This window comes from Macrobrachium nipponense, chromosome 28 (genome assembly GCF_015104395.2).
Source record: "Macrobrachium nipponense isolate FS-2020 chromosome 28, ASM1510439v2, whole genome shotgun sequence".
NCBI classification, from domain to species: domain Eukaryota; kingdom Metazoa; phylum Arthropoda; class Malacostraca; order Decapoda; family Palaemonidae; genus Macrobrachium; species Macrobrachium nipponense.
This window is the reverse complement of record NC_087217.1, coordinates 31,053,215-31,067,779: the sequence shown is the minus strand read 5'-3', so window position 1 is coordinate 31,067,779 and position 14,565 is coordinate 31,053,215. Positions and strand designations below refer to the sequence as shown.

General features: G+C 45.4%; 1 protein-coding gene across 3 annotated transcripts in view; it reads left to right on the top strand.

Annotated features, from left to right (window-relative positions):
* LOC135201640 (palmitoyltransferase ZDHHC16-like) overlaps positions 1-14,565 on the top strand; it is a 288,552-nt gene that overhangs the window by 1,725 nt on the left and 272,262 nt on the right. For all 3 annotated transcript variants that reach the window (XM_064230731.1, XM_064230730.1, XM_064230732.1), the window contains exon 2: positions 11,339-11,417. In XM_064230731.1, coding sequence (XP_064086801.1) covers positions 11,347-11,417 — 71 coding nt within the window. In that variant the 5' untranslated portion in view covers positions 11,339-11,346. The remainder of the gene's footprint in view (positions 1-11,338; positions 11,418-14,565) is intronic.

Genomic DNA, 14,565 nt, shown 5'->3' with positions numbered 1-14,565 from the left:
TGCGCCCTGCTCTTTGTATGAAAAAGGCCTTATAAAGACCTTTTCAGAGTGGTTGACTTCCAGAAGGGAAGCGGGCAAAACAGTTTTTTCCTGCCCTCCTTCCAAGTTAACAGGTAAACCAGGAAGGTGGTACGAGACCAAGGAACCTATTGGGTTAGGCCTCCCTTCATCCGCAGACGCGGATTTCGCTTCTTTAGTGGACTCTTCCAGAGGAAGTCTTTGCTTTCTGCTAAAGCAACATGGGGCATGTGTGAGCTGGACCACCTTCTAAAGGGCCTCTTTAAGACCCTGGAACGTCTTCAACTTCATGGACTGGGCTTCTTTGGGAGCGTTAGCTAAGAGAGCTCAGGACACTGACTTTTGTCCTCCATGGAGGAACTTTCAAGCGTCCTGGCTTGCTTTGGACAGAGCGGTTATGGACGGTTCCGTAGAAGTTGCCTCGCTTTTCGGAACGGGAGTCTTAAAGAAGAGATCGGTCTTTAGCTCTTTCTAGCAAGAGCCGTATCACCCTTACAAAGAACATCTCTTCTTTTTGCACCTTTGTCCCCTCATCTGTTTCCACAGGAGACTGTAAAAGAGGTTGCTAAATCTCTTACTTTTTGGAGAAGGCAACTCAGGATCTCCTCACTCACTCAGCCAAGAAGTTTAGGCGGCCGTGCCTATCGAGAAAAAAGAGAGACCCTCTTTTGTACAGCCCTTTCGAGGTGCCTCCTCTTCTAGGACCCCTCTTAGAGGTCGCAGACCAGATAGAAGGAGTAGACCATCTAGAATGTCCTTCGGGAAGTCTAGATGAGCAGGGAGTTCCTCCAGACAATAGGCGCCAGACTACTCCACTTTGCAAAAGTCTGGGTGCAGAAGGGAGCGGACTCTTGGTCCCTCTCGATCCTGAAAAAGGATACTTGATCCCCTTCAGGGAAAATCCTCCCTTGACGACAACTCCAAGGAGTTGACTGCAAAGACTCGGATCCGGTCCGAAAGCTTGCTATTTTGCAAGCAGTGGAACAGATGATTTCCAAGGAAGCGGTAGAACTGGTTCAAGATCTCCAGTCTCCAGGATTTTACAATCGGCTATTCCTGGTACCGTAAGCATCGGGGGGATGGAGACGGTTCTAGACGTCAGTGCCCTGAATTTCTTTGTCTTTGAAGAAAAAGCAAATTTTTCGATGGAGACGTCTTCCTCTGTTATGTCTGCTCTTCGTCCAGGGGACTGGATGTGTCCCTGGACCTTCAGGATGCGTATTTCCATGTGCCAATTCATCCGGCAGCAAGGAAATATCTGAGATTCATGTTCCAAGGGAAAGTATTCCAGTTCCGAGCGATGTGTTTCGGACTTTCGACTGCCCCTCAAGTCTTCACGGACATCATGAAGAATGTAGCTTATTGGCTACATCTGGAAGGGATCAGGATCTCTTTTATATCTGGACGATTGGCCTAATAAGAGCCCAGTTCGGAGAAAAAATGTCTGGAGGACCTTTTATTTACTCTAAATTTGACAAAGTCCCTAGGACTTTTAGTCAATCGCGGAGAAATCCATGCTGACTCCCCAGCAAAGTATTGTCTATCTGGGGATTCAGATGGATTCTCGGGATTTTCTAGCGTATCCTTCGCAGGAAAGGAGAGAACGCTGCTTAGAAAAGGTGGCAGTCTTCTTAAGGAAAGAACATTGTTCCGTGAGGGAATGGATGAGCTTACTGGGGACCCTCTCCTCGATGGAACAGTTCGTTTCCTTAGGAAGACTACACCTACGACCCTTCAATTTTATCTGAAGGAGAGATGGGATTGGAAGTCCAACAATCTGGGAGAAACCTTTCCAATCTCGAAAGGGATCAAGGAGAATATCCGCTGGTGGTTAGATCCACAGAAACTAAGCAAGGGAATCTCCCTTCACTTACAGAACCCTCGCCTACCGTTATTTGCAGACGCCTCAGATTCAGGGTGGGGAGCGACCTAGGTTCGGAAGAAGTGTCAGGCACTTGGGAAGGAGAACAAGTGTCCTGGCACATAAACAAAAAAGAACTAACAGCCATTCATCTAGCTTTAGTTCATTTCGAGGAACACCCCCGGTCTCAGGTCTGGGGATTCAGATTCACATCGGACAACACAACAGCCCTCGCTAATATAAAGAAACAAGGGGGGACGCATTCCTTTTTCCCTGTACGAATCAGCAAAGGATCTTGCTGATTTGGGCTCAGGAAAGGAAGAATCTCTCTTCTCACAAGGTTTGTGCAGGGAGAGAGAAAATGTCCGGGCAGATCTGTTGAGGCAGAAAAGAACAAGTCCTACCCACGGAATGGACTCTCAATCCTCAGATTTGCCAGCAACTATGGCATCTGTGGGGAAGGCCCAATATAGACCTGTTCGCGACCAACAGGAATCACAGGTTAGAGAACTATTGCTCCCCGATCTCGGATCCACAAGCAGTAGCAGTAGACAGCTTTCTGCTAGATTGGACGGGCTAGGACACATACGCATTTCCCCCTTTCAAGATAGTAGGGGAAGTATTGAGAAAGTTCGCTTGCTCGAAGGAACAAGAATGACCCCTCATCGCTCCCTTCTGGCCAGCTCTCGATTGGTTTCACAGAGGTGCTGGAGTGGTTAGTAGATTTTCCAAGATCGCTTCCCACTGAGGAACGATCTTCTCAAACAACCCACTTCGACAGGTTTCACAAAAACTCCCCTCTCTAAGTCTGACCGCCTTCAGACTGTCGAAGGACTTGTCAGAGCAAGGGGCTTTTCACGAGAAGTGGTGAAGGCTATTGCAAGAGCCAGAAGAGTCTCCACCTCTTAAAGTATATCAGTCGAAGTGGGAGTTGTTTAGGAAGATGGTTGTAAGGGGAAGAAAATATCCTCTTCCAGTACCTCTGCACTGAAATCGCAGACTTTTCTCCTATATTTGAGAAAAGACTGTAACCTGGCAGTATCAACAGTGAAAGGTTACAGAAGTATGCGGCCTCAGTCTTTCGACATAGAGGAATAGATCTGACCAATAATAAAGATCTCCATGACCGCCTTATAAGGTCTTTCAAAAACCAACGAAAGACCTATATAATCAAGAAACCTAGCTGGAACTTGGTATGTGGTCCTAAAGTTAAAGCCTAATGTCGGAAAATTCGTACCTCCGTCTCACGCAGCTTCTTTAGAGACTTAACTAGAAAGTCATTATTCCTCTTTGCGTTAGCAACAGCTAAGAGAATTAGCGAGTTGCAAGCTTTGAAAGGTAAAGTGGGTTTTAAGTAAGGATTCAGCGATTGCTCCTTTAAACCATTTTTTCTAGCAAAAAATGAAAAATCCCTCAAAAGCCTTGGCCAAGAAGCTTTGAGAAATAAGAGGACTATCTTCATTAACAGGAAAGAGAACTAGAGAGGACTTTGTGTCCAGTCAGGGCACTCAGTTCTACCTGGAGAAGAAAAAGTTGCTGGGAGGTAACAGAAGAAAGTCTTTGGTGCTCTGTAAGAGATCCGAAAAGGATCGATTTCCAAGAATGCCCTTACATTCTTCATAAAGGATGTAATAAGGGAAGCTCACCTTAAGTGCGATGAAAGAGCACCTCAAGGTTCTCAGAGTAAGAGCGCATGAAGTGAGAGCCATAGCTACGTCAATGGCATTTCACAAAACATGGTCTCTGCAGGCACTTATAGAGTCTACGTTTTGGAGATGTAATTCTGTGTTTGCCTCGAATTACCTAAGAGACGTAAAAATTTCGTACGAAAAGTGCTTTGCTCTGGGAGCGTATGTTTTGGCGAATTCAGTGCTGGGAGAAGGGCTGAGGCTAATCCTTCGTAATTTCCTTTAGTGTTTAAAGTATCTTTTATTGGTGGTTGTTTTTATTGGTTAATTGTCAGAGGGATAGGGAACCCTCTTGCAATTCATAGATTATAACAGTACTAACATGGTCAGGTGATCGGGATTGGCTTCAGTGCTCCTTGTGATTATTTTTAGTAACCTTAACTCTGTCATGTAAGAGGGCGAGTCTCCATTGATATGACAAAAGGTCAAGGCTCTACCATGTAAGTGGGTCAGCCCCCATTGGTACGATCCAGAATAGGCTCTGTCGCGTAAGCGGGCTAGCCCCCATTGACACGATCCAAAGAGTTATTCAGCCATAGGTTCATTCCTCGCTGAAACTCTTGAGGCAGGCAGACTCATCGACAGTAGTCATGAAGTCTTCAGCCCAATCAGGTAGGAACCATGGATTATTTTATCCAAGAACATAGGTTGTTTTTTCCCTGTTTTTTAATGTATTTAGTTTAAGTATTATTTTGTTTTTGTTTTTTCCCTGTTTTTTAATGTATTTAGTTTAAGTATTATTTTGTTTTTTAGCTGTCTCTTGCCCGCCACCAAGGGTGCCAATCAGCTAAGTATATATCTGCTGGGTAAGTTTTCATGTACCAAAAAAGATATTGTTAAGATACAATAAAGTTTTGTACATAGTACTTACCTGCAGATATATCGATTAATGGCCCACCCATCCTCCCCTCAGGAGACAGGTGGAAGAGAATTATGGCTTAGGAAAACAAAATGGAATGGTTCCAGACCCCGCCACCCAGCGGCGGGAATGGTGGATCACCTGACCTACCTGTCGCGTGTGCCGCGAGTTTTGAAATTCTGTCGGGACGACCGAGTCTGTAGCTAAGTATATATCTGCCAGGTAAGTATGTACAAAACTTTATTGTATCTTAACAATATCATTTCTATGTAGGATCCCACGTTGGGGACTGCGCTACCGGGGGACCTTCGGGTCCTACCTGACGTAAGTCCCGGTCGTTGAGGAGGGATCCTACCCCATTCTCGATTTCTACGGGAATCGAGAGGACCACCAGCCGATATCGTTTGACGAATTCGGTGGGGGTTTCGCAGAGTGCTTAGAATTCTACGGAATTTCTAGCGCATTCAGAGTGTTCGAGTTTTTTACGATCTCCAAACACTTAGGCGAAACCACGGCCCAAAGTGAGCGAGACGAGAATCCCCGATAATTGTTACACGATAATCGGAAACCTCTCCTATGCTCGAATTCCTGGAATTTCTAGCATTAGGAAGAAGACTGCTGCTGAAACAAGACTATCTCACAGTAGGCGACCAACCTGGAATAGAGAAGAACGGACGGGAACATCCAGTTTGGCTTGAACTATCGTCTTAGTTATTCTGTTCACCATTGAAGCTTTCCTTCGAGGAAGACTTCTCCTTCACTCTCTTTGATAGAGATCGAAGGTGGTCGATCTCCAATCCTTATTTTGTTTTCTTGAAGGAAAGAATTTAGGATGGAGATCGTTGTTCAGAATCCTACAAATATACTACGTATATTAACCTCGCGACATGATTCTGCTAAGCAGTTGAATTGTCCGAGGGGTAGGCGCATATCCTAGTTACTCTACGGATTGCGACTTAGACGAGGAGTATTCTAATTGAACTGCAACTCGGGGTTGCCTGCAACCATCCAGGAGTTTTCCAGGTTTTCAATTTTATATACTTATGGTTTTGTCACGACAACACCATTTCAGCTTTTGTATTTACCGAAATTCGTTTCGCCTAAATATAATTGCTTGAGCATATCTTTTTATGCTCGGCGGTTCTAGCCGAACGCATTCCTTCGTGGAAAGGATTACTTGGCAACTCAGGATGACGAGTCACCGAGAGCTACTGCGTATTGAATTGCCCGAGGCATTTCAGTACCAGTTGCCGCCTCGAGATGCACTGTTGGTTATGCCTTTCTCTCCTGCTTTGATTGAATACCAACCGTATCTCTGCCTAACAATCACGGACTTAAGTCTCTGATTAACGGGGATTCTCTCATACATGAATGACCATCTACTGTTGTGACGCTCGAATTCATCGCCTTCAGTATTGCGAGAATTTACAACAGAGATATCTCTTCGACTTTCATCTTTCTGTTTACCGCACGGTAACAGAATTCTGTAATACTAGTCTCTTGCTGCATCGCACTGCGATAATGCGAATGATTTTTACGGAATCTGAGTTGGTCCTCAAAATATATCTTATTCGTAGGTGTGCAATTATTCATTGTTCACCCCGGATTAGCAGATGTATTGAAAGACATCGCCTACTCCCACACCTGCCAGCTCTACTTCCAAACGTTCAGCCCATGAGCAGTTCTTCAGGCGGCTCTCCCCTGTGTTTCATTACTGAAGAACGCCCCGCTTTCATTGCAACTACCACTTCTCACCGGACAGCAATGAAATAGCGGTTAGCGTTTTCAGTCATTTGTAAGCACAGGTTATGAATCTTGAGAATCCTTCTCTCGATTCGTCTGTGAAGACGTAGGTTGCATTCAATGTCTACCTTCGTCTTCAACGGCACATAGTGTTGTTTCTCCTTAGCTGAGATTCAACAACTATGAGAATGTCTTGCCTTCAGGGACCTCGGTCTCTAGAAGGCAATTGACTTTCGCCTGTTGGGCACATGCCTTAAGAGAATAATCACCTCACAGTCTGGCATAGGTGACAAACAAATATACTATTTGTTCGGTCTCTCGGCATAAGCCTTTTAAGGGCGAAAGTCACGTGACTTACTCGGATGCTTGGACAACTTGCCTCCTACCGAACGCAGTCAGTTGGCAGCTGTCAGAGCTCCCGAGTCAGTTACGAACTACGCTGTTGGCTTAGTTCGGTTGTTACAGAGCAATCATTACTTCGTCTTAATAGCTTGTCACAGTACCCATACCATCGACACCCACCATGGAGTGTCGGTGTCCTATCCACTACCGAGAACTTCGCTGCATGGGGATAGGAGGATGCGAGACTCTTCGTTGCAGACGGACAGACCAGTATGGGTACTGGACATCACCGAAGTCGAGAAGAGGGATAGGTCATGCGACTATTCCCTTCTTTTCCTCTGAGGAAACTGCATGACTTCTCCTGCGAAGTCAAGCATCCAGGGATGGGGATCCGTGACGCCTCGATTTCGTACCGAACTTCGTAGCGAAGACTCAGAACCCGCCTTCGATGCAAAGGAGATGCTGCTTGTCCGCAAGAACTCTGTGGCGCGAGGTACTGAAGGCAGGGGTCTGGTCCAACCAGACCACATGCACCTTCCTTCTACCTTCAGGATATTGCCCACAGGTCCTTGGATCTTTTTCCTTGGGACCCGTGGTGGCTGCTCAACACGTTGTGTAGCGAATCCAGACCCTCGCAGGCTGAACAGCATCGAGTCCTGGTGTGACTGTAAGAAAGGATGAGTGAATGAGAGTGTGACTGGCTCCTCTTCCCATCTTTTTCTTCCCCTCTACCTGTGGGTAGAGGGACGCGGTCGTCACCCTGCTGGATAAGGACAAAGATGCAGTGAGCTACTCAACAGAGCCCCATCCTATCCCTTTCACAGGGATAGGAGGTCGTATAATCCACCACTTCCTCCAACAAGGGGGAGGGAAGTGTATGCCAGCTTGAGACAAACCCATAATTTTATGATTGTCTCTTGCAAACAGGAACAAGTTCTTGCTTGCTGGTACGAAGAGATACGCTTGCCTCTCTCTTAGTACTTGGCCCAGAGGCCTGACCATTGATCCTGCGATGCACACCCCGATCAATCGGACAGGGGCTTGGATTCCTCCCTCGCTCTTACGACCAGGGAGGCATTCCAGGGATGGACGAACACCAGTCTGTTCATCAAAAGACTCAGATTCCTCCCACCAAGAAGTGAGTCTTCCTATTGTTAAAGGACCGATGGTTTGTATTACGTATCGGAACAAATGACAATTTGTCGAAAATTGCATTTTTCCTAACTATACAAACCTGAGGTCCTTTACATATAGTCCCTCCTCATGCCACCCCTCACTCTGCGTATTTTGCATGGGCCAAAAGCAAAAGTGATTTGTGTACCTCCCAGGCGCGACTGTCGGACAAGCAGTTAACTACCGTTCTCCCCTTGTTCGAAGCTTACGACCGTTCCAGCTGCCGCTAGCTACTTCCTATTGTTAAAGGACCTCAGGTTTGTATAGTTAGGAAAAATGCAATTTTCGACAAATTGTCATATCTCAAGAAGTATCGAGAAACACTCTCTCGGTCCCTGTTTGAGTTAATGAGAAAGAGCTTGTTGTGAGAACAAGCACGGAACATAACAATCCTCAAGAGCTTCGTTGCACGTTGGCAGAACGTCCGTGTGTATCGTCTTGATCGACTGCAACGAATACTGACGTCCGAGTAGAATCTTCGCTTAGAAGTATATCGGAGTTTGTGGAGACTTTAATGGCGTCCTGTGACATATCTCTTCGCAATGTTGAAGATGAGGAGGTTTCCTCTAGACTGCTCCCTTATTCTCGATCCAGGAGCGGTAGCAATATACGCCATCCTATGGGATTGAACGGGGATGGATGTTTAGTCTCTTTCCCCTATTCAAACTCTTAGGAGAAGTAATAAGATAATTTCTGGCGTCAAAGGGAGCGAGCATGACGCTGATCGCTCCATGTTGGCCTTCTAGAGACTGGTTTCACAGAGGTCACGTCCTTCCTAGCGCACTTTCCAAGGACCCTTCCCGAGAGAGTCACTCTACTCTAACCGCCCCACTTCGAGAAGTACCACAAAACCTCTCCACTCCGAGTCTGACTCCGTTCAGACTATAGAGAAGTTGATCGGAACGAGAGGCTTTTCAAGACTAGTGGCAAGTGCTATTGCCAAGGCAAAGAAGTGCTGCCTATTTTGCAGTGTACCAATCGGAGTGGGCCGTTTTGGAAATAGTGCAGGAAGAATGGCTTTTCCTCCACCTCGACCTCTGTGAATTACACTACTGTCTTCCCTTTCCGTCCGCAGAATGGGATAAGCTGGCAGTTCCAACTATTAAAGAATACGGAAATATGTTGTTGACGGCCTTTAGGCTCAGAGATTTGGATCTGTCGGACAACAAAGCCCTTCACGATCTTTGAGGTCTGTGGAAATCTCGAAACTGTCTAGATCGAAGCTTCCGGCATGGAACTTAGACGTAGTCTGAAGTTCCTGATATCAGAGCATTTCGAATCTCTCCTTTCTGTAAACTTAATGCACGTGACCAGAAAGGCTAATTTTCTAACCACTCTAGCTACGACCAAGAGGGTTAGTGAGGTTTAAGCCATCATCAGATGTTTTGGCTTTAGAGGACATAATGCGGTGTGTTCTCTAAGCCTTCCGTTCTTGCCTAAGAATGAAAACCCGTCTAATCCTTGGCCCAGAAGCTTGGAGATTAAGGGGATGGCACAAATTATTGGGCAAGAGCCAGAGAGAGTCCTGTGCCCTGTCAGGACTCTCAAGTTTTATCTAGATAAAACTAAAGAAAGTCGAGGTCATTCGGGCAATCTGCGGTGTTCCGTAAGAAGACCAGACTTGCCCATGTCGAAGAACGCCCTGGCGTTATTGTTAAGGAGTTTTTTCAAAGAGGCTCATTTGTCATGTTTGGACAAAGAGTTTAAACCTTTTAAAGTAAATGCTCACGAGGTGAGGGTGCGGGCTCGGAAGCATTTCAACAGAGAATGGCACTCAGTAACATACTGAGTGCCGCGTTTTAGCGAAGCAACTCTGTGTTCGCTTCACACTCCCTGCGGGATGTGAAGACGACATATGAGATCTGCGGCTTGCTAGGGCCATACGTGTCTGCAGACACAATCTTGGGGGCAAGAAGTACCACTCATCCTATCCTGTAGAAAATGGTTAGGAAGAGCTGTTAATTTCAGTTGTTGGGTCGCCGCCAATGGCGGACTTCTCAATTCTTAAGCCTTAGTTAAAACATCCTTAACTTTGGCTAGGTTGGTCAGGTGGTGATATAACTTACTTCTTAGCCCTCGTGGTATGGTTAATATGGTCTAGTCACATTGTGGTCATGCTCCCGTTGACAGATCATCTAGAACTCACCAGCTATACAGGTCACTACCTTGCTGGAGACTCTAGTAAAGCAAAAGCCGACTTGGGTGACAGTAATCACGAAGTCAGCTATGCTAACAGGTGGAACCAAGATGTCAATCATCTGCATGCAATTTGTTTCCTAAAATCATCCTATTCTGTCCCTTCCCACCTCCAATGGTGGGATTCAACTATATATATATCTGACAGGTAAGTGTCATGAACAAAATTATATTGTTATGATACAATAAAGTTTGTTCATACTTACCTGGCAGATATATATAATCAAGTACCCACCCACCTCCCCTCAGGGGACAGTGGCCTTAGAAAATCTGAATAGAAAATGGGAATGGTTCCTGATACCCGCCTCCTAGCGGCGGGAATGGTTACTAACCACCTGGCCGACCACTGCGTTTGCCGGGAGTTTTGAAATTCTGTCGGACTTCAGAGAATACAGCTATATATTTTAGGGCTCTTGCCTTGTATAATAATGCGCCCTATGAGGTAATATTAGACTTGTGATAATCTTACGCTAAGTCGGTTGGTATTGCACTTCCATATTCAATGGAGTGACTTGGGGTTTGTAGATCACTTACGAAGTCGGTATTATCTTCTTGGTTATGACGACGATGTGTTAAACTCATGATGATTCGGTGATGAGGTGAGGATCTAGTAGAAACCACGAAGTACAAAAATACTTATATTCTCTGAATTTACATGGTGAAGATCAGGTATGATTGTACAAGTCTTCTAATGACGATAGCTTGATCGCTTCTGCCAATGATGATGGCTAATTCTATTCTCTCTACATGATAAAGCTTAGGTAAAGAGGTACAGGTCTTCTAATGACGATAGCTAACTCTATTCTGCTCGTCTGCCATCTCTGTTACAAGTTATGAAGGAAGCAGATAGTAGCTCGAACATATGAACATACAATCAGATGACATAGTTACATACGAACACACAATCAAAATGAGACACGCTACAGATCACGTAGGCCGTTTGAATTATAGGTCGCGGTAGTTGTCTCAAGCAGGGAGCTTGGACTAGAGTTTATAAACAAATGAATGACTACAGGTGACGGCATGTTATCTTAGCCTACTTTTATTGTATACGTCATCTTTAGCGTTTCTAGTCTGATCACATTCCTGCAAGCAATCTGGTTGACCTCTTTAGTTTTAGTCTTTTATATACGTATATGGACTAACATTCCATATTTTTATTATGTAAACACTTACATATATATATCTGCCAGGTAAGTATGAACAAACTTTATTGTATCATAACAATATCATATTTTAGTAGTAGTACATATACATAACTATGAAAGTTAGTTTCTTGGTGGCTTCATTTCAAGATCAATCACTTGTGACATATTGTAAGATTTTTCCTAGTACACTTCCTTGTTTGAAGTTAACGCTGAAATGCTTAAAAAATGTTAATGACAGATGCATAAAAATTTCTCTTGATATTTTTTGTAAAAGTGTTTTGATGCACATTAAGTTATTACTTTATTGCAGGTGTAATCATGCTGATTTTGTGGAGAAAAAGGATGCAGCGTTACTTGCATAGGGTTGTTAATCTGCCTCAAACATTTCGGTAAATATAAGAAATCCACTTTGATAAAATTATAGGAAGTTATTGTATAATTGTTCTTTAGCAAGTAATTCTTTATCTTATTTGATGCACATACATATTATTATAACAAATTTTTCTATGTAAGTAACTTGCCATGTAATTACATAGCTATTAGTTCCACTTGTACAGCAGCTGAATTCAAAATTCACAGGTAATGCTTCAAACATCTGTGTAGGTGACGAGTTCTGCCCACCAATGGGAATGTTAAGAACGACTTTAACAGATAATCTCATCCTGTTCCTGCCGGGCTCAGCGTAAGCACCGAGTACTGGAGGCAGCTTAATCATTACAGTGGAACCTCGGCTTTCGTACATAATCTGTTCTAGAACCTCCCATGAAAACCGAAACAATAATTCCCATAAGGAATAATATAAATACAATTAATGTATTCGAGACCCCCAAAAATATTAACAAAAAATACATTTTATGTATAGGAATAAACAGTTTGTTCATGAAACTTACCTGTCAGATATATATATAGCTGTATTTTTCCGAATCCGACAGAAATTTAAACACTTACGACACACGCAGTGGGAGTCAGTTGGTTAGTACCCATTCCCGCCGCTGGGAGGCGGGTATCAGGAACCATTCCCATTTTCTATTCATAATTTTTCTGTCGCCGGTGCTGTAAACAACGTTTGCAGCACCTCCGTCCAGATTTTGGAAACTTATTGGCTACTTGAGTATCCCTTTTGTTTTTTTTTTTTGGTATCTGAATTGGATCGGTGGCTAGGCACACGTTGACTGTGGATTGATTTGATTTTGGTATTGATTTTTCTTTGATCAAGATGTCAGGGTCTAGTTCAGCTACCGCTAGATTTTGCTCTAAGTCTGAATGTAGAGGTAGGCTACTGAAAGCTTCAGTAGACCCACATACTGTTTGTAAGGTTTGCAGGGGGCATGAATGTGCGTTTGAAAGTCGTTGTAAGGAGTGTGAAAGCTTAACAGATTCTGAGTGGAAGGCGTATGAAACCTATCTTAAGAAACTTGAGCGAGATAGGTTAAGGAGGTCTTCCTCCAGGAGTGTTTCGGGTAGGCAAGATTTTAATGATTCTCCTGCTAACCCTCCTTCTGTAGTTTATGCTCCTACCCCTGTAGTGTTGCCTTCGGGCCCTGAAGCAGTGTCTGTAGAAGGTAATACTTTATCTTTAATTCTTGAGTCGATTCGTAACTTAGAATCAAAAGTGTTGGCTCTGGAGAGCAAAAGTGAAGTTATAAAGTGCAGTGAAAGTGCCCCTTGTGTAGTGGAGGGTGCGTCAGATCGGCCTCATTCCGCCTCTAGACCTAGACCTCTGCTTGACTCCCAGGTTACGGGGAGAGAGCATGTCGAAAGTCGAAGGAGGGTTACGAGGAACCCCCACCGATCTGACGTGCCTTCGGCAGCTTCTGATGAACCTACCCAGACTGCCAAGGAGCGTGCGCGTGCACGTCTCCTCAAGGAGTGCTTTTCCTCTTCTGAAGCTTCCTCCCCGTGCAAGGGGTGGAGCTCTCATGCTGCATCACGTCCGCTGAAAAGGACGGCTCGTGTTCGGGACGCTTCACGTCCAAGTTGTTCTCCAGAACTTTGCTCTTCGCCAGATAGTGCGTTTGCTGCTTTTCCTCCGCAGAAGAAGCGTAAGGATTCTTCGGAGGCGGAGTCTTTACTAGATGACTCTTTCGAGCGCCGCAGTCGCTCTAAGGTGCGTGAAGTGGCGGTTCCTGGGAGTAGGAAGAAGGCGTCCCCTCGCCACTCTCCTGCTCACAGGATCAGCCCCTCCCCAGAAAAGGAGGCTTCACCTACAAGCAAGATTCTCCAGTCGCTGCAGCAGCAACTTCAAGATGTAATTTCTTCTAGAGAGACTTTCCCACGTCGCCGTAGGAAGGATGACAATCTTCCTGTGAAGAGGTCGAGGCGTTCTCCCTCTCCTTCTCCTCGCTCGTCTCTCTCTCCGTTTGAGTCTCCCTCTAGAGTTCGTTCTGCTCCCCAGCGGCTCTCTAGAGGAGGTGAGAAACTCGTTTCTCGCTCTCGAGAAGCGGTTGTATCCGCTACTACGAAACCTGTTGATAAGAAGCGCGTTTCTTTAGACGCCGAGCGCGCTTCTGTGAAAGTCAAGCGCGCTTCAGTGGACGCCGAGCGAGCTTCGGTGCAAGTTAAACGCGCGCCAGTGGACGCCAGGTGTGCACCTGTAGCTGTCGAGCGCGCTCCAGCCGGCGCCAGAAGACTGGCATTGGACGCCAAGCGCACACCTACGGACGTCAGTTTTCCACCACCGCAAGCGCAGGTAGAAGCGGGAACTCTTCCTGTTCGCCGCTCTTTCTCTTTTGAGAAAGCTCGTGACTCCTCCTTACTTCCTCCGACTTCTCCAGTGTCTGAAGAGGAAGGTAGTGACGCTTTCGTCGAAGTGGACGAAGAACAGCAGTTGGCTCCCGTCTCGACGGACTACAAGGTCTTAACTCGTCTTTTCAGCCTGAAGCTCCGCGTACTCCTCCCTCTCAGTTTTCGTCATCCAAAGCTTCTAAGATCTCGGGCTTTGTGAAAATGAAGAAGTCGCTTTCTACGAAGCAAGCTTTTCGCAAGGTCCACGATTGGATGGAAAAGAGAAAAGCTTCAGGCAAGACTTCTTTCGCTTTACCGCCTTCAAGACTTTGTGGCAAGGCTGGTATGTGGTACTAGACGGGAGAAAACGTCGGAGTTAAGCTTCCAGCCTCGGCTCAAGGAGATTTTGGAAGTATTGTGGATGCCGCCAGAAGATCTTTTCTGTCTTCTTCGAAAGTTTCTTGGATGCATAGTGAGCTAGATTTTCACCTTAAAGGCCTCTTCAGGACGCTAGAGGTCTTTAATTTTCTTGACTGGTGCCTAGGAGTTTTGGATGCCAGGTCCAGAAGTACTGATTCCATTAGTCTGGGGGAGCTGTCCAGTGTATTGTCTTGCATGGACAAGGCCATCAGAGATGGTTCTGAGGAGTTGGCTGCTCATTTCAGCACGGGACTGCGTAAGAAGAGAGCACTCTTTTGTAATTTTACCGCTAAATCGGTCTCAGCCAGCGCAAAATGCGGATCTACTTTTCGCTCCTTTCTCAGACCATCTCTTCCCCCAGTCTATGGTAAAGGACATAGCCTCTAGTCTCCA